We start from the raw sequence: 20,138 nt of genomic DNA, 5'->3' as shown, positions 1-20,138 counted from the left end.
CCTGACTGCTGGAGGCTCCCAGGCAGTTGTCAGTTTAAAGGGATAGAGGTCAGATTCTGAATTTTGCTGAGCTGTGATTTTAGTGCACCACACTGTAGCCACTGAAGCGACCCAGAATTGTGCCTGGACAGCAATTATGGTCAGCAGAGGATGCCCCATTTGCTGCCCCAGGCTGGGCTCAGAGTCCCCCTCAGTCCTCCCCACTCGAACAACCTTCCCGAGTGTGCTTCTGTGTCCCGAGTGTGCTTCTGTTTCCAGTGCCTCAGGTCCCCAGATGGGTGGGAATGAGGTTGCAGAACTCTTCTCCAGGGCTAAGTGATAGCTGAACAATGGAAGGAGTTCTGCCACAGGAAGCAAGGCTTCACTGCACTAGCAGTTAAGGAACCATAAATTAAAAGAAGTCACCTGGTTAGGAAAAAAAAAAAAGGTCGGGGGGAGCACTTATTGCCCTACCAGGGAATGAGCACCTCACCCTTTGTGGGCAGGAATGTGAACCAACCTTTAAAAGATAATGTGGCAACATTAACATGAAATAGAAAAATAGGACCTGGGGACAGATACACAAAAGTGTTTGCTGCAGAACTGTTTGCATTTGCAAAAACCTGGGAGCTCCTAGAGGGTTGAGTGAATAATTCATAGATATGTTCTGAATATTGATGCACCTTTTAGACAAGTCTGGGGGTCTTCTGAAGGATGGCCTATGAAGCAGGAAGATCCAGTTGTTGGTTAACATGGATATATGGTATTTCCAGGCAAACCAGATTACCCTTCCCCTCCCTAGCTCAGACTCCAGTGAGCACTGGCCCCAGAGTAGACTGCTTGTGGGGAGAAGGTTACAGAAGGGGTAGGGGAGATCCCACAATTGGTGTGCTTTTCAGCCAACCACAAAGGTGTGCTCTGTGTACAAATTTCAAAAGTTTAACAAATGGAGGGTTGGGGCTGTAGCTCAGTGGTGGAGTGCTTGCCTCATATGTGTGGGGCACTGGGTCCAATCTTCATAAAACAAATAAAAATAAACGCATTGTGTTCATCTATTTCTATTAAAAAAAATTTAACAAATGGAAACCAACCAACCAAACTATAGTTCAGTTAGGTCAAATAACCAGAGTTAAGGGGCAGTACTTAATTTCTAAGGGTGTTTCTCAGCTTCTGGCCCTGTTCTGGAGAGCAAGCAAGTATGAGAAGTTCTCTCCTGATTGCCTACCCTTCCCTTGACCTAGCAGATACTCAGCCTCATCTTCTATTTCCCTTCTAGCTGAAGGCAGGTGCTTGTCCTGCACATATTGCAGGAAAGTCTGAGGCCCTCAGACACCCTGGGCTGCTCTCTCCCATCCTGCACCCAAAGTTAAACCCTCCTTCATACTATTTTCACCCAGCCCTTTTTATTTTATTTTGAGACAAGGTTTTGCTAAATTGCAGAGGCTGGCCTCAAATTTGCAGTCCTTTTACCTTAGCCTCCTGAGTCCCTTCGATTGTGAGCATGTGCCACTGTGCCCAGCATACTATCTTGTTTCTTGTTGCTATGTGGTGTGTCTTGAGTCAAGAAGTGTGAGTCTTCTTCCTTTGTTATTTTTCAGGATTTTACTGGCTATTCTGGGTTTCTTGCAAGTTCACTGAATTTTAGGATCTACTTGGCAGTTTCTACAAAGAAGTCTGATGGTATTCTGAAAGGGATTGATTTGAATCTACTAGTCAGTTTGAAGAATATTGCCATTTGAACAATATTGAGTCTTCCAACCATGAACACGGCATGTTCTTTCATTTATTTAGAATTTTATTTCTTTCAACAATGATTTATGGTTTTATGTTTTCAGAGTATAAGAAGTCAAAAAAAGATCAAAAAATAACTTTGAGATGGATGAAAATGAAGACAAAACATATCAAAACTTAGGGAATTGAGCTGAAGCAGTGCTTAGAGTAAAATGTATGGCTGCAAACACCTGTACTAAGAAGTACATTCTCAAATCAGCAACTAGTCTCCTACCCTAAGCTCCTGGAAAAAGAAGGCCACTTCTGTAAAATATTGTACAGAGAGTTAAGCCAGAGCAACTAGACAAGGATGAAATAAAAGACACCCAGAAAGAAGAAGTAAAGCTACCTCTGTTTTCCTTCCTTCTGTAAGATCAGGTGAGGCAGGCAGGGACCAAAGGAGGCAGATTTAAAAAGTCCTCCAAAGGAGGCTTTATTTGAGATATCACTCCCTGGCGGAACTGGATCAGATGGACAGAGTGGACTGGAGAAGGGTCTGAGGAGAAACCACCTGGGAGCTTGACCAGATTGGGATTTTATGGGGTTCATGGCAGGAAGGAAAGGGCTTGGGACAAGAAAGGGGATTTTTAGGGTCCCTTGTCCCGCTGGAGTTGGTCAGGGGAACTGGCTGAACTCCAGGATTGGCCAGGGGTTCTGCTGATTGAGAGGTGTTAGTCAGGAGATCCTGATGATTGACAGGTGTTTCCGCCAGTGCCTGATTGATGTTTCTTTCCCGCACGGGCTGCTTTATTCACTGCCACCAACCTGACACCTTCCCTCCCTCCCTCCCGCCTTCCTTTCCTTTCCTTTCCTTTCCTTTCCTTTCCTTTCCTTTCCTGTACTGGGGATTGAACCCTGGAGCGCTCTACCAGAGTACATCCGGAGCGATTTTTGTTTTTTATTTTGAGGCACGGTTTCACTAAGTTGCTTAAGGTCTTGCTGAGGCTGAACTTGGACTTGGAATCCTCCTGTCTCAGCCTCCCGAGTGGCTGGGAGTATAGACATGTGCCACTGTGTCCAATTCCTGTGTTCTTTCTTTTCTTTCTTTCTTTTTTTTTGGGGGGGAGTGGGAGGGAGTACCAGGGATTGAACTCAGGGGCACTCGCCCACTGAGCCACATCCCCATCCCCTATTTTGTATTTTATTTAGAGACAGGTCTCACTGAGTTGCTTAGTGCTTCCCCGTTGTTGCTGAGGTTGGCTTTGAAATCGTGATCCTCCTGCCTCAGCTTCAAGAGGTGCTGGGATCACAGGCAGCACCCTGCCTCCTCTGTATTTTTTTTTTTTTTTTAATATTTATTTCTAGTTTTCGGCGGACACAACATCTTTGTTTGTATGTGGTGCTGAGGACCGAACCCGGGCCACACGCATGCCAGGCGAGCGCGCTACCGCTTGAGCCACATCCCAGCCCCTATATATATATTTTTTTTTATATTCATTTTTTAGTTGGACACAATATCTTTATTTTTATGTTGTGCTGAGGATCGAACCCGCATGTGCTAGGCGAGCGCTCTATCGCTGAGCCACAATCCCAGTCCCCTCCTCTGTTCTTATATGGCATGGATCATCTATGTCCAAAGTCTCATGGAAGTCTCTAAAAAACTGTTAAAAGTATTAAATGAGGCTGGGAATGAGGCTCCATAGTAGAGCACATGCCTGGCATGCATGAGGCCCTGGGAATTGCCACTCTAAAAAAAACCCAAAAAAATAATAAATGAGTTCAGCAAGGGTGCAAGATTCAAAATCAATATATAAAAGTCAAATCTATTTTTTATACTCACACTCAACAGCTGAAGACCAATTCTATTCAAAGTAGTAGCAAAAGAATTTATGCTGTTCAAAAGCTTCTTAAGATCTAGCTGATCTAACATTTCAAATGAAGTATTTTTTATTTTTTTAAATTTATTTTTTAGTTTTAGGTGGACACAATATCTTTATTTTATATTTATGTGGTGCTAAGGATCGAACCCAGTGCCACGTGCATGCTAGGCGAGTACTCTACCACTAAGCTATAACCCCAGCCCCATATTTTTGATTTTCACTACCAGGTATTGAACCCAGGAGTATCTCATCTCCATGGAGCTTCATCCCTGCCTCCCTGCCCCCTTTCTTTTAAGACAGGACCTCACTAAATTGCCTAGGTGGGCCTGGAACTTGAGACCCTCCTGCCTTGGCCTCCAGAATCACTGAGATTTCAGGCATGTGCCACCATGCCTGTCTTGCTGATATCTACTAATGATATCTCATTATTTTATCTGTGGTTTCTGTTTGTGTTTGCAATTATGACCATAGTTTGTCCCATATATTCGCTTTGAAATGATTCAGCATTCCCATCAGAAGCCTGCTGAGAATAAATGCCGGATCTTCTCCATTCAAAATCAGGGATCAAGCAGAGGCTGAGAAGCCCTGGTCCCCCCTTGTTCCTAATCCAGGTCCACTCTCTAGAGTCCTCCTCAGAACAGAGATGTGATTTCCAGGATAGCCTCAGGTCCTGCAAGGCTGCCGCTCCAAAGAAACTGACCCCAGAATTTAGTGCCGGCGTCGTGTTGGGCAAAATGGGGTGAATTAGGACTCATGTGGGACCTTGCATGAAAAATAGCCTGGGCACTTGCGCTGCAGACATAGCTCAGTGGCAGAGCGCTTGCCTAGCATGTGTGAACCTCAGGGTTTGCTCCTCAGAATTGAAGGACAAACGTATCACATGAAAGACCCCAACCACTCGAAATACGAAAGTGAGGGAGCACACCAGGTCGTCCAGAGATGGGTTTATTCAGTGCAGGCTACAGTAGAGGTGGAAGCGTCTGCAGCAGCAGCAGTAGCAGCAGCAGCAGCAGCAGCAGCAGCGTGGTTTAGGGACTTACATAGCCCCTGAGGGAAATGTGCGTGGTTACAATTGGCCGGGTGATGGTAAGTTCCTGTTGTTAATTTCCTATTGGGCTCCTGGGCAGGTGACCGGTCTTTTTGGGGGCTCTTTTGGTGGACTTTTCCTCCTAATCAGGAAGAAGAAGCCGGAAGCCTAGAGCCCTAGGGGCGGCGGCCATTGTGGGGTGGTGGCCTGGCCCTGTCCTCATTCTGTGCCCAACATTCCTCCCTTTTTGATTTATTAAAATGTAAGGGACACCGAGTCCTCTGGCTAATTCCTGCTGAGTCAGGGGCATTGTGGGGTAGGAGGAGGAGTGTTGGGGGCAGAGGGCTGGATAGAGAAGTTAATAAGTCAGTGAGTAATATCAGCCAAATCAGTGGACGCCTGCCAAAGCCGGTGATTTCGGGATGTGGGGGAAGTCTATGAAGGTGCCTTGTAACCATATGCCGCGTCCGGCCAAGGGAGCCGAGTCCGGCGAGGGACGGCGAGGTTAAAAGACACACAGGACACCAAGGTTCTTCATCCAGGAGTCAATACTCTTTATTGCTAACACACCTTTTTTATACCCCAAGCAGCAGAAGTGGAAAACTACCCAAAAGCAGGAGGGAGGGGGGAGAAATTTAGTTTCAACATCTATTATTGTCAGGTACCGAAACCTCCCTTAACAATAAGTCCATCAGACCAGAAAAGGTCAAGGCATTCCCGTGGGATACATATGTCTCAGACGGACAAGCAGGAACAGAAAAACCGCAAGTTCGCCATGGCCTTGTGAGCTGGCCACACTGGCATGCAGAACAAACTAGTGGAGGTAGGGCTCCAGGGGCCAGGGTGGACCTGCTGCCAACAAGTCCCCCTCTTTTGTTTTTTGCATGCCAGTGGGAATCAAGTAGCCCCTGTCTTAGGTCGTTCACAGCCCTTGCGATGCTTACCCGTCTCTGGGAAGGCCCCGATTCCCTGTCTTAGGTCGCACAGCAAGCGTGAAAGTTGCCCGTCACTGGGTACTACAAGATCAGCTCAAGGTGTTATGACCTATCAAGACATTATTGCGGTGAACGCTTAACCGTCTCCACCTACGGGACCCACGACCGTCACCGCCGAATGGCAGATGTGATTGGACCGAGAGATTAGACAGCAAAGATCCTAGTACAGGAAAGCAAGAGGGAGAGGTATGCATAGAGAAAAGATATGGCAGGAGTTCTTCTTTTAAGGAGGACACTCATCTTCGGATCGGTCTGAAGTATATTTCAGAGGGGCGATCATCCATCTTTAAGCGTTGATAGTGAACCTGTATCGGCTTAGAGGCTAAGATATTAATTTGATCTTTAATGAATTGTACTATCTTATTTACAATGCAGGGTCCTATTGCCACTACTAGAAGGAGGCCTAACAATGGTCCCAATAAGGGAAGAAGATAAGGCAAAAATCCATTAAGTCCAGTCCAGAGAGGGTTCTCAAATAATTCCCTCCTCCTTTTTTCTAGGTCTTCTTGGAGTTGTTTAATTTTTGTGCGAACTATGCCAGATTTGTTAGCATAAAAACAGCACCTCTCCCCAAGGGCTAAACAAATTCCCCCTTGATTGGCAGTAAGCAAGTCTAAACCCCGCCTGTTCTGAAGAACTACTTCTGCTAGAGAGTCTATCTGGTCTTGTAAGTCTTTAATGGTTCCCGACAGGGTTTGCACATCATCTATAAGCTGTTGAGATAGGCGGCGGTAAGAATGTATAGCCGTACCCAATCCCGCCGTGCCTGTACCCACAGCAGCGGTTATTCCAAGGCCAACAAGGAGTGGTAAGGCCTGCACAGCTCTCTTGTGTCTTCTAACTAAGATGTCTAGGCTAGGAATGGGTAGGGGTTCATCTCCTGAGATAATCGTGATATCAGGAAGCAGTAATGCCAGAACGCAACCACCAGTCCAATTTGCTGGGAGCCTGGGAAAAGCTAAATTTCCACCACACATAAAAACTGTACCATTAGGGGGACAAATGGGCGGAGTAGGTGAGGAGTAATTCTTTACTAATGAGCAGTTTCCAAAGGAAGAGACTCCAACATCAACATCATAGGTATTATTTTGCATCATGCCCAGAAGGCATGACATAAAACCACCTAGAGGCTGCACCTTAAAGGGTAGCCCAGATTGACATGTGTTGTCATCATCAATGGTATAATTGATGGGAACCGCCAATGGCATGACTGCACCTGCCGTCATGCAGAGCCAGCAATCACCAGCAAGGGTAGGATTGGAACTGTTAAGTAAAGAAAAGGTAGTTTCTAGGATATCTAATGTATTGGCATCTAAATCAGGAAGCTGGGATTTGGGCAATATCAAGGGGTGGTATGTAGGCTTAGGGATCTCCGGCTTTAAAAGCTTAATCACCTGAAGGTGTTTGATAGCATCAGTGGGTCCCCCTCCATCAGAGACTCCGATGGGGGCCTGCATGGGCCAGCAGGAGGGTTTACCCACGACGCCCTCACATCCCGCCTCCGTTAACCGAGTCGTGATGCCTTCCCCTCCCCGGTCACCAAGAAAAGGAATATAATTATAAGTGGTCCCCCATTCTCCACGGGTGTTAGTTAGGATGGCCTCAAAATACTGTTTTCCTTGATTATTAACACAAATTGAGGCCGATGTATAACAGGAGATGTGCATTGCCGGGGTGTAATGACAAGTGGCGGGACAGCTTCCAAGAGTCTCGGTCGGATTAGGGACAACAAGTCCGGGCTTATTAACACATACCCATTTTGGTTGCTTAAATCCTCCGATGTTTTCATTGAGTTCAGCCGCCATATAGGCTACTTTAGTCCCACAATCAATGCTCTGGATATAACCAGAGGGGGCCGAGTGCCGGGGCCCTCCCTTACACTCACAAGGGGCTCCAAAAAGATATTCATGAATATTCCCAGGTGGGGGGTCAAGCCCTCCTTCAGCAAACCTGTCCAGAAGGAATGCCACAAGCGGGGTCCAGCTCATGAGGTGTGTCTCGGCACTCACTTGAAGGGGTGAGAACAACAGTGGCAGGATCAGCCATCTTGGGAACTTCATTTTGTCTTGAATTTTCATTCACCGGTCTGGTGCAGCGCTCCGGGATCCAAATGGGCTTCTCAGTTCCTGGGGGAAAAACACATACAGCTCCCCTCACTCTAGCTAAGAGTGGAGCCGGGGGTTGCCACTTTCCGGTGGATAAATCTTTCCACCTTATTTGAGCATCTTGTACAGTGGGAGGGGAAAAGTGGCGTTGTGCAGCCGTGCGCCCTCCAGTGTCAGTGAGTAAAAAATTTAAAGTAAATAAGGTTATGCTTAGAAGTGCTTGTGGTCCCTGACAATTCCGGTATATCTCCCCCTCTTTTGTTTTTTGTAAATAAGTTTTTAAATGTTGATGGGCTCGTTCCACGATAGCCTGTCCCTGTGGATTATAAGGGATTCCAGTCTTATGATTAATTTCCCATTGGGTGCAAAACCGTTGAACCGCCTGGCTTACATATGCGGGACCATTATCGGTTTTGAGGCATCGTGGGGTGCCCATGGAGGAAAAGGCTTTTAGAAGATGACTGATTACGTCCTTAGCCTTCTCTCCAGTATGTAAGGTGGCAAAAATGAAGCCAGAATATGTGTCAGTGGAAACATGTATAAAGGAGAGCTTACCAAAGCTAGGGAAGTGTGTAACATCAGTTTGCCAGACATCATTAGGTTGTAATCCTCTTGGATTAACCCCAAGGGAAGGAGAATGAATAAATGGTGCACAGGTTGGACATAATGAGACAATTTGTAAAGCTTGGTCTCGTGAACATCCTGTGTGGAAGCGTAAAGACTGTGCATTTAAATGAAATTTGTTATGGAATTGTAAGGCCTTATCATATTCGGTCGTCACACAGGAAAGGCCAACAGCATGAGTAGCAGCGTCTGCTTTTGCGTTGCCCTCTGACAAAGGTCCAGGGAGCCCTGAATGGCTTCGGATGTGGCCAATGTATAAAGGATCTCGTCTAGCCCAAATGAGAAGCTGTACTACCTGTAGTTGTTCTGTGATGGTGGATTGCTTTCCAATATATGATGCTGTTTCTATGACTAGAGCCAGATTGGCTACATACAAGCTGTCAGTATATACATTAAGAGGAATAGAACTATAGACTTTGAGAGCTATGATTAAAGCTTCAACTTCCGCCTTTTGGGCCGACTGACCTGACACAGGTTGTCGGAGAATTTGAGATCCATCAAAAACGACGGCAAATCCATTTTTGGCCCCATCTGTATATACAGTTTGGGCCTTTGGAATAGGTTCCCTTTTCATAATCTTTGGGAAGATAATGGGACACCTTTTAAAGCCCTCCAAAAGTCTATGTTTAGGGAAGTGATTATCAATCTGACCCTTAAAGCTGCACAGGAAAAGACACCAAAGGTCATGTTCTTGTTGTAACTTGTGTATCATATCTTGAGTGTAAGGTTGAATAAGTATGTCAAAGGTTTTTCCAAACAATGCATCACCCAAATATTTAGCCTTCCAAATTAAGTTAATAACTAGCTCATAAAAGGGAGTCAATACCCGGGGGTTAGAAGCCGGCAAGTGGACCCAATAAATGGGACCCGTTTGCCAGAACACTCCTGTGGGAGTAATTTTAGAAGGTAGAACTATAAATGACAAGGGCAGAGAATAATCTATCTGCGTAATCTGCATGTCCTGCAGAGCCTCTTCTATTAGCCTCAGTGCTCGTAAGGCTTCTGGTGTAGGTACTCTACACGACGTAGGAGAAGGATCTCCTCGCAAGAGGTCATACAGGGGTTTGAGCTCTCCAGTTGGAATATGAAAGGACGGGCGCAGCCACTGTATTTCTCCGAGGAATGTCTGCCACTGATGTAAAGTTTTGAGCTGATTTATCTGGAACTGGGGTCTCTGGGGAAAGATTCCTATGTTATTAATGATGTATCCCAAATAATTGTAAGGGTGTTGAAACTGCACCTTTTCGGGTGCTATGACCAGCCCTGCCCCTTTTAGAAGGGATTGGAGGACTTCATAAGATTGAAGAAGCCTTTCTTTCTTGGGCCCTGCCAGTAAGATGTCATCCATATAATGAATGAGGTAGAGCTGTGGGAACTGCTGTCGAAAGGGTCGTAAAACCTCAGCTACAAAATATTGGCACATTGTAGGACTATTAGTCATCCCTTGAGGTAGGACGGTCCATTCATACCGTTGGTAAGGTTCCCTAAAGTTTGTTGAAGGCAAGGAGAAAGCAAAACGCTTTCGGTCTCGTGGGTCTAAGGGGATAGAGAAGAAACAATCTTTTAAATCTATGACAATAAGATGCCAATCCTTTGGGATCGCAGTAGGAAAGGGTAGCCCTGGCTGTAAGGGTCCCATGTGTTGCATAGTTTTATTAATAGCCCGTAGGTCCTGAAGAAGTCTCCACTTCCCAGACCCCTTTTGTATAACAAAAATAGGGGTATTCCAAGGGGAGGTAGAGGGCACCACATGTCCTAACTTAAGCTGGTCTTGAACTAATAGGGAAGCGGCCTGTAATTTGTCCTTAGTTAGGGGCCACTGTTCTACCCACACAGGGTCATCTGATAACCAAGTAATGGACAGTGGAGGTGGCCGCACTTCAGTGGCCCCTAGGATAAATTTCCCAGTCCTCTCCGGTCTCTTCCCTGCCGGGTAACCTGTTCCGCTGGATCCACAGGTGATATTCTGCCCTCATGTCTCTTTCCTAGTCCCCTTCCAGGGATCCACCCCATGTCTAGCATTGCATCATTAACAAAGTTATTATTTCCTTTTAAAGTCTGGGTAGTAAGAATAGCCCCCATTTGATGAAGCAAGTCCCTCCCCCAAAGATTCGTGGGGAGTCCAGTCACCACATAAGGCTGGAAATGGCCACTATGTCCTTCGCCATCTCTCCATTTTAAAAAGGAGGCACTTCTTTTTGGTCGGGTTTGTCCTATCCCCTGTAATATTGCCAAGGGACTCTGGAGGGGCCAGGCAGGTGGCCATTGTTTTTCAGAAATGACAGAGACATCCGCCCCCGTATCTAGTATTCCCTTGAAAGCCTTGTCCTGTATCTCAATAGTCAGGTTGGGACGCGAATCCAAATGAGCTACCCAAAAGGCCTGGGGAGTTCCAGTGGAGCCAAAGCTGCCGTCGCCCCGGGACCCACGGAGGGCGTGCCCAGGAATGGAAGCTAAGGGTAGCAGCAGCAATTGAGCTATACGCTCCCCGGGGGGAAGAATAACAATTCCTTGGGTAGCTTCTACTACTATTTTTATTTCTCCCTGATAATCAGCATCAACAACCCCCGTAAGAATCTTCAAGCCCCACTGAGTTGCGCTACCTCGTCCCAACACTAGTCCCACCGTCCCCTCTGGCAGGGGTCCAAAAACCCCAGTAGGCAGCGTCTGAGGTCCCATTTGGGGAGTTAATACCGCTCGGGAGGTGGAACTGAGGTCCAGTCCTGCGCTTCCTGGTGTTCCCCTGGGGAGTTCCCAGATAGAAAGGGGTTGGTCAGTGGGAGGCGGCGGAGACGCCCACTCCCTGGGGCACTGTTCTGTCCCTGCACTGCCCCGTACACTTTGGCTTCCGGGGCCCGGGGCGGGCCCCTGCTCCCGTTTCCCGACGGTATTGGGTTACCCTGGATGTCAAATTTTGACCTGCACTCACTGCTCCAATGATTTCCTTTATGACATCTAGGACAAATTCCAGGCATCCCTCTGCCAGCACCCTCGCTCCTTTCCGGGCAGTTTCTCCTTATATGTCCCTCTTTCCCACACTTAAAACACCCCTTAGAGCGGGTTCCCCTGTTATCAGATTTTTGCATTCCAGTCTTAAGGGCAGCAGCCAAAACCTGACCAGTAATATGAGGCCCATCTATATCTTTGCATGCTCGAATCATGTCATCTATACTTTTGGCCCGGGAGGACTTAATAGCATTTTGGCAGTAAGTGTTAGCGTTTTCATATGCCAGTTGTCTAATAAGTGGCATAGCCTGTTCTAGATTAGGGAATATTTTTCCAGCAGCCTGCATTAGGCGGGCTATAAAGTCCGAATAAGGTTCAGAGGGCCCTTGAGAGATCTTGGAAATTTTTGCTTCAGTCTTAGAAACGGGCAGGGCTTTCCAGGCATGGACTGCAGCTGAGGCTATTTGAGCATAAACACCTGGGTCGTAATTAATTTGTTGGCCTATGGTGGCATACTGCCCAGTTCCTGTTAACATTTCAGCATTTCGCCGTTGATGGCCCGCATTCAGGTTAATCTGAGCCAGCTCGCGGCACCTTTCATGATATTCACTTTTCCACAATAAGAAATCCCCTCCAGATAACACAGCCCTGCAAAGTTGCTGCCAATCATTAGGTATTAGTTGACTGGCTGAGAAGGACTCGAAGAGGGTCAATGTGAAAGGGGCATGAGGTCCATAATTAATGACCGCCTCCTTAAGCTGTTTTATGTCCTTGAAGGCTAGGGGGACATGGGCTCTGGCCGGCTGTCCATCAGCATCGGCGTTTTCAATCATTGGAAAAACCTGAGCCGCTCTAGAACCCCAGTGGACCCCCGCCCGTCTAGTAGGGGCGTCCTCATTCCAATCAGGATTATAGGGAGGAGGTGCGGCAATTGAGGGGGCCCTAGGCACCCTCACATTTGCCCTTTTAAGGCGATGTTCTAGTTCCTCTATCTCCCTTTCTAATCCCTCCTCTTCCTCAGAGAGAGAACTGAGGTCCTCAGGATCCTTTTTGGGCTTAGAAATCTGGAGGCGTTTCCTACCCCCCGAGCCCGAGTCCTCAAGAGGACCCTCATCCTTTAAGGATTCTGCCATTTGCTCTTCCTGCACCTGATTAAGGGCCTGTTCACATTCAGCAAGCTGATCCTTGATCTTTACTTTATCTGTTAATAAAGCATCCTTTACCAACCTCCATAAGGAAAAGGTGGCAACTGGGACACTGTCCGAGCCCCGGTCCCTCAATAATTTCTGAAGGTCATGCCTCACCAGGTCCCAGTCACTATTATTAAGAAATCCTCCTGTCAGAAACCAAGGACAAGCCTGGGCAATAATTTCAACGAATTCGGTTGCAGTCTTAGTTTTTATTCCTGTTCCTTGTGTATTTAACAGCTCTTTCAGTTCGTTGGCCAGACGAACCTTCGCTGTTGAGTTACCCATGGTACGTACCCTGTCTCTTTAAATTATCTTTAAACCAATCCTCCCCCTTCTTTCTTAGAAGGTGAGCCCCGTCCGCTTACCCCTGCTTTCCGGATCTCGGTGGGAACCTCCAATTGCCGCGTCCGGCCAAGGGAGCCGAGTCCGGCGAGGGACGGCGAGGTTAAAAGACACACAGGACACCAAGGTTCTTCATCCAGGAGTCAATACTCTTTATTGCTAACACACCTTTTTTATACCCCAAGCAGCAGAAGTGGAAAACTACCCAAAAGCAGGAGGGAGGGGGGAGAAATTTAGTTTCAACATCTATTATTGTCAGGTACCGAAACCTCCCTTAACAATAAGTCCATCAGACCAGAAAAGGTCAAGGCATTCCCGTGGGATACATATGTCTCAGACGGACAAGCAGGAACAGAAAAACCGCAAGTTCGCCATGGCCTTGTGAGCTGGCCACACTGGCATGCAGAACAAACTAGTGGAGGTAGGGCTCCAGGGGCCAGGGTGGACCTGCTGCCAACAACCATAGTTCTTCAAGGGCCTGCTGCCAGCTGGACACGATGAGGAGTTCAGGGAACAGCCATGCATCTTCCTGAATCGCCTCCACGAAGGACCGGAAGCATCCCTGGGTGGGGGTCCCAAAGTCATTCCTCTCCTCCATAGATCACACAGGCCACAATTACAGGGGCTACAAAGAGAAGGGTGTAGATAATTACTTTGTAAGATTTGTGGAGGATAGACTGAGAATCATGAGAGACATCCACAATCCCGTTACAAGCAGTAAGATCAAGAGGCCTTAGCCGCTGATGAATCCGTGGTGGCACAGCAGAGGCCTCGGACTGGTGGTGTAGTTTGAAGTGAAGAGCCCTCGGGGCAGCGAGAAGTTGGTGGGGTACATGAGAAGTTATAGCGTTGAGAGGTCCCCTCGGGATGGGTCAGCCTCTCTTGGGAGTGGTTGGTAATGCCTAAGAAGGAGCTGGTTGAGGGCTGGGATTGTGGCTCAGTGGTAGAGCGCTTGCCTAGCATGGGTGCGACCCNAAAAAAAAAAAAAAAAAAAAAAAAAAAAGAAGGAGCTGGTTGAAAATTTGGTTAGAGTGGGCTGGGGATGTGGCTCAAGTGGTAGCACGCTCGCCTGGCATGCGTGCGGCCTGGGTTCGATCCTCAGCACCACATACAAACAAAGATGTTGTGTCCGCCCAAGACTAAAAAATAAATATTAAAAAATTCTCTCTCTCTCTCTCTCTTAAAAAAAAGAAAATTTGATTAGAGATTGTTGAGATCTGAGAGCTGAGACATCTGAAGATGCAAGGAATGACAGATAAGATGGCAAAAATGGCAACGAGGGGCCCCAGCAAAGGTAATAGGCAAGGAAGCAGACTCTTCCATGGGCTCCATGCATTCCGGACGAAGGATTGTTCTTGCTTTTCCCTGAGGTCTTTAATGACTTGCTTTAGCTTGTGCATGCTATGGTCGGTCATCCCAGCCTGGCTGACATAATCACAGCCCTCCTTGCCCAGGAACACATATGTGCCTCCCTTTCCAGCTGTTATAAGGTCTAAGGCCCATCTATTTTGGAGGACGACCTCTGCCAGGGAGGAGAGTTGGGCATGGAGGGAGTGGATGGCGCTGAGGGAGGCCTCTGCCATTTGTGTGAGTTTGTCCCCAAGGTCTGCCAGCTCCTGAGAGAAGCATTGAGTAATGACCAATGCCCCCGATGGGATGGCTACCCCTGATGCACTGTTGAAGCCACAAGGCTGATTCCCGCCAGGACGGCTGCTCTCCTGTGGTGATGACTCTCAGGGGATGTAAGGATGTCCTCAGCCTCGGCCAAGGTGCATAGGGTGAGGCTGGGGATAAGGATGACAGGTAACAGGCCCCAGCGTGGTGGGGAGATGCAGGAGAACAAGTAGGATCTGCAGAGGAAAAGCGCAGGAGGAGGCAGAGTGACGTTGGTGTTGAGGGTGTTGTGGGTCCCCCCTGGGGCAGAATGAGGAAGTGGTTGCCCAATGGGTGGTGATGTTAATGAACAGGGGAAGACAGGTGTAGGGTAGGAGATATGGGGCTGTTGGTGGCTGGGCAGGACCCAGTGGAGGTGGGTGGCATTAATAGCGACAGGGGCCAGTAGGGGTCACCAAAGAGGCACACAGAGAAAGCAGGAAGAGAAGTTGGAAGTAGAATCTTGTGAAGGAGCTGGAGGGAGAGTGTTAATATCCTATCCCATGAGAAGGTAGTTTAAGGATTTGTGCTGTGACTTGGTGTGAATTTGGGTGGCATTGAGATGTTGTAGGCCCCTTGTGAGGAGGAGTCAGTAATAATCTTTTTTTATGATGATTTTCTCTCTGCTGCTGTACCCGTTGGAGTTGTAGAAGCCTACAGCTGCTATCCTGGATTGCCAAGAGGAGGGATCGGGAAACTGAAATGTAACATTGTGGGACCCACTGGTTGACTGTAGGCACCTGGCCTGATTCCCCATTGGGATTTCCCCATGGTGGGATGGGACCAATGATATTCACAGTTCCAGAAAGGGCAGCCTACCCAGCCCAAGCGATCCTTGCGTCGTTTCGCTGGTCCTCCTCAAAGCATAAGAACTTAGGATAGCTGGCCAAACCATGGCCACATTGATGGGCGCAAGTGGAGACTGCATCGAAGGAGAGGGTGATGGAGGGGCAGCTAGCTAATGGGCAGGAGGACTGATTGAGTAGATGGGTTTCCTGACCATGGTTGTTAAGCTACCAAATTTGAAAAGTGTACATGCATGGCGGGGTACTGCAAGAATTGGGGGCAAGCCTGGGAAGAGGGAGGAAGAAAACGTGTAAGAGGGTCGTGAGCAAGGCTAGCATGATGTCTGGGAGATGCGGAGCTTAAGAGGCCTATCAGGGTGGAGGTGAGGGGTGTAAGTGGGTTTAGGAGGTAGTGCAAGCGAGGTGTTTGAATGTTGTTCCTCCTTGGCGCGGCTGGGAGTCAGCTTCTGTCGGGAGATGTGAATCCAAGGGGACAGCGTAGCTGATCCTTCCAAGAGTCTGGCTGCTGTGGGGGTAGATAGGACAACTTGTAAGGGTCTTTTCCATTTTGGGGAAAAGTCTGTGCTCTTGGAAAGGGGAGTATAATAGACCCACATGCCGGAGGTTAAAGGGAAGGTCAGGGAAAGATCGGATGCATCAGGCAATAGGAGGTCTTCATGTTTCCAAAGTTCAGAGTGGATGAAGGAGAGAAGAGGAAAGGAAAGGTTTTCAGCCAGGTGCCAGGGGGGAAGGAGTGAGGCCAGGGGGCAGAACCGGGCATCCGTCCATAAAGGACCTCGAAAGGTGAGAGTCGTGAGAGTTTCTTTGGAAGTACTCTAAGGTGGAATAAGGCATGGGAAGTAGCTTGACCCAGTCGTGGTGAACCTCGAGGGAAAGTTGGGTTAAAATTTCTTTAAGAGTGTGATTGGAAGCTACAAAGTTAACTTTTGGAGCACCTATAACAATTGCCAGATGATTGTGGATGGTAAGGGATGTGGAAGTGCCAGGGTAATCTAGGAATGCTGTGATTTGTTGTGTGATCTGAGAGATAAATTCAGGTCCAACTGGAAGGACTTGGGTACCCCGAATCTTGGTATAATGTCAGTTAATAGAAGGCGGCCACAGTGGAGGCTGTCTTGTGGTATGTGGGGAATGCCTCGACCCAGCCTGAGAAGGTATCAATAAAGAACAGAAGGTACTTATAACACCTCACCGCAGGCATGTGCGTAAAGTCAACCTGCCAGTTGGCTCTGGGGATGTGACCTTGAGCTTGATGAGTAGGAAAGGTTCCTGGTTTTAGAGGGGTTTGTGGGTTGACTTGCTGGCAGACTTGGCAAGCAGCGGTGATGTCTTTAATGAACTGTTTGTTGAAGACAGGGTAAAAAAGGTGGAGAGAAAAGTCTGTAGGGCTTGGGGGATTGGGGTGGAAGATTGAGTGTAGGTAGTTCAAGACCTCCCTGCAGTTGTGTAAGGGATGGGTAGATGAAATGGGGAGCAAGGAGGCAGGGTTTAAGGGCACGCAAGCCAGGAAGGAAGTAGAGGTGTCATGTATGAAAGTCACTAAGAGGGAAAGGATGCAGCAAGGCAGGAGAGTCTGGAGTCCCTTGTATCTTAGGAGTTCTTTGAGATGATGGGGACTGGCAATTGTTATAGGTGCTCCAAAAGTTAACCTTGTAGCTTCCAGGAGCAAGATATGGGCCACTGTCAGGGTGTGGAGACATGGTGATCACACCCAAACAGTAGGGTCTAACTGTTTAGACAGATAAGTCACAGGGGCAAATAAGGGGCCTAACATTTGACCCAACACTCCTAGGGATAGATTCTGGTTCTCATGGCAGTACAGAGGAATGGTCTTTGAAGGTCAGACAGTTGCAGTGCTGGGGCTTGCAAAAGGGCTTGCTGGAGTTTTTGGAAATGTTGGACGGGGTCTCCTGTAGGGACCTTGGAGGGGAAAGACTTGACAAGGTCATATAGGGGTTTTGCTAAGAGAGAAAAGCTGGGAATCCATGTTCTAAAGTATCCTGCTAGCCCCAGGAATGAAAGGATTTCCTCTATGGTTCTGGGAGTCTGTAGTTGCTTGATATAAGTCTTGTGATTGGTGGTGGTAGCCATGGAGCAGTGGACAGGACAGGTTCAAGTAGGTAACCTGGGCCTTTGAAAGTTGGACGTTAGCAGGAGAAACCCGGTAGCCCCTTTCAGCTAGGAAATTGAGAAGAAGTGAGATGTCATTCTGTGATTATTCCAGGGAGGGACTACAGAGGAGTAGGACATCTACATATTATAGTAATCGGGACTGTGAGAGGGACAGGTCATCTAGATCAGTGGCCAAAGTTTGTCCGAATATAGGGGGCTGTCCCGGAAGCCCTGGGGTAAGACCGTATAGATCAGTTTGCGAGACTGGCGTGTTTCAGGATCTGTGTGAAAGCAAAGAAGTCCCGGGACTTTGGGGCCAAGGGGATAGAGCAAAAAGCATCCTTGAGATCTATCACTGAGAAGTGAGTTGAGGAAGGAGGTATAGAGGACGGGATGGTATATGGGTTTGGAATCAAGGAGTGTATGGGTTTAACAGCCTCATTGATCAGCCAGAGATCTTGAACTAAATGAAAGTTGCCATTAGGTTTTTTCACTGCTAGAATAGGAGTGTTGAAAGGTGAGTGGGTGGGTCTGAGGAAGTCCTTGGTTAAGAGATCTTGAATGATGGGCTGTAGGCTGATCAGGCTGGCAGAGAGAAGCGGATATTGGGGTTGACATGGATAGGCATCTGGATGTTTTAAAGTAATAATAACGGGGGAGCACTGTGCAAGTGATGGGGTTGTGGTGTCCCATACCTTGGGGTTGACTTTGTCTGGGGGAAAGGGAAGGGGGAGTTCCTCCTCTGTTGAAGGGGATATGATTAGTGAGAGAATGTAGGAGACTTGTTGAGATTGAAAGTGATGGATGTCTCAAATTTGAAGAGGATGTCTCGCCCTAGCAGGGGAACTGGGCATTGGGCCATAACCAAGAATTGGTGGGAGAATATGACCCAGAGGAATGAGCAGGAGATTAGGGCAGTGATCCTAGGCATGAAGGTTTGGGCACCTACCAACATGGGTGTTTGTCTATAATGAGTGTGACCCTTGGTTCCTGTGTGGTGATGGCCGTCAGGGAAGGAAATCTTAGGGTCCTGTCAGTCCTCCGCCCCTAGTCCCAGAAGGTCATGTGTGAGGCTGTGGGCCTCCCTGGCCCCCTTCGGGTTCCAGGGCAGTCCACAGCCCAATGACCGGGACACTGGCACTTTGGGCAGGGTTGGATAGGAACCTTTGGGTTAGGGCAAGCCCTGACCCAGTGGCCATCCCTTCCACATTTGAAGCATGGCCCTGGTGGGCCATTTAGAGGTCCTTTAGAGGATGAAGGGGGGGCCGATGCCTGAATGGCCTGAGCCAGCATCTGGTATTTGTGGAATTTGGCCTTTTCCTCCCTATTATTGTAGACCTTGAAGGCCAGCGCCAGCACCTCTGTGGGGTGAGAGGCCCTCTTTCCAACCTGTTTAGTTTGGCCTTTATGTTGGGGTAGCTTTGGGAGAAGAAATGGGTTGTTAGGAACTGTCTCCCATCAGGAGTTTTAGGGTCTTAATTAGCATATTGTTGGAGGGCCTGAGTCAGCCTATCTAAGATAAAGTGGAGGGGGTTCTCATTTTTATCTTGAATGATCTCTTGGAGATTTTTGAAGTTAACTGCCTTCTGAGTTGCCTGTCTGAGTCTGGCAACTAGGCAGGTGGAAAATTGGTCCCTCAGGGCTAATCCTGCGGCAGTATTATAGTCCCAATTAGGGTCCTGGTCAGGGACTGCCTGAGTGCCTATCGGTGGGTGAGCCGAGGTGGTTTGATCAGCGTAATTATGGGCTTGCACCCAGACTCATCTATGCTCCTCTGGGAGAAGAGTATTGGCCAGGATCAAGTAAATGTTGTGAAAAGAGAGGTTAAAGCCTGAAAAAGGTATTGAAATTCCTCAGTGTATGGGGAGGGGTTGGAAGTGTATGAGCCCAGGCGCTTTTCAATTTGGGAGAAGGGAACATGAACCCTCACAATGACTTCAGCACCCGCCACTTCGCGGAGGGGGATAGTATGTGAAGAAAGGTTGAGTTTTAGAACAGGTTGTAGGGGGACTAAAAGGGGGCTGGGGAAGTGATGGGGTGATGCTGAAGCCAGAATGAGACAGGCAGTCAGTGTAGATAGGTAAATCGAGTCAGATCGGATCCAGGAGGCCAATTTTGAGTGAGTCTGGGAAATTGGAGACAGTCCCCTGTGGGATCTTATCAAGAACCAGCCCCAGCTCCAACCTGTTGCCCAGGTAACCTGTCCCAGGAATTCCTCCTCCCAACAGGGAGCTATAAGGTTGTTAATGTGTCCTTGCCTATTCCATCCTGCCCTTCCCCCTTCAGCCCACCTGTTTCCCACCTTTTGGCCTTCCCACCTAGCATTCCTGGGCCTAGTCAAGTATGCAGGAAGGAGAAAGATTAGGGGGAAAAGGCAGGAGAACAAAGGAAGCCCAGGACATACATAAAAAGGGCAGAATACCTCACTTTTTGGGATAACGGGATACCAGCTATGGCCCCCTTCTCCCTGGCGGGAGAAGTCTATTACCCCTTTTTAAATAAACCCTGCTTCATATGCTTGCCTCAGCATGCTTCTCTAATGTTCAAACATCAACTGCGTGGGAAAGCAGTACTTGTCACCGATAACCAGGTGGTATCAATGCGGGGGGTGGGGGGTGCCCAGGGCTGCGGGGTAGGAGGATTAAAGGCCTAGGCGGGGTGTATTCCCCTCCCACAGGTGGTCAGGGGTACTGTCTGACGATCCACTGTCAGTTTCCCCTGAGAGTCCACCTGCAGGGGTGAGCAAGAAGCGGGAAACTTACCAATTGA

The 20,138-nt window shown here is 48.1% G+C and overlaps 1 protein-coding gene across 1 annotated transcript; it reads right to left on the bottom strand.

Moving 5' to 3' along the window:
- Window positions 1-5,382: 5,382 nt before the first annotated feature.
- LOC107146789 lies at window positions 5,383-9,957 on the bottom strand. The gene is made up of 2 exons (XM_048789496.1): window positions 6,841-9,957; window positions 5,383-6,300 (listed from the first exon to the last, which is right to left on the bottom strand). Exons 1-2 carry the CDS (start codon window positions 7,667-7,669, stop codon window positions 5,828-5,830), a joined length of 1,302 nt encoding a protein of 433 aa, XP_048645453.1. The 5' UTR covers window positions 7,670-9,957; the 3' UTR covers window positions 5,383-5,827.
- Window positions 9,958-20,138: the final 10,181 nt, after the last annotated feature.

Source organism: Marmota marmota, unplaced genomic scaffold, assembly GCF_001458135.2.
Source record: "Marmota marmota marmota unplaced genomic scaffold, marMar, whole genome shotgun sequence".
Lineage (NCBI taxonomy): Eukaryota > Metazoa > Chordata > Mammalia > Rodentia > Sciuridae > Marmota > Marmota marmota.
Note: the sequence above shows the minus strand (reverse complement) of the source record. Positions and strands in the feature narration are given on the sequence as shown.

Bases quoted from the DNA above. Each gene is read 5' to 3' on its own strand.
- LOC107146789 (XM_048789496.1), bottom strand. From the start codon at position 7,669: ATGAAAATTCAAGACAAAATGAAGTTCCCAAGATGGCTGATCCTGCCA. The intron at 6,301-6,840 runs TTGCTGGTGATT...CTCAACAGCTTA, and splicing joins TAACAGTTCCAATCCTACCC to TAGATGATGTGCAAACCCTG.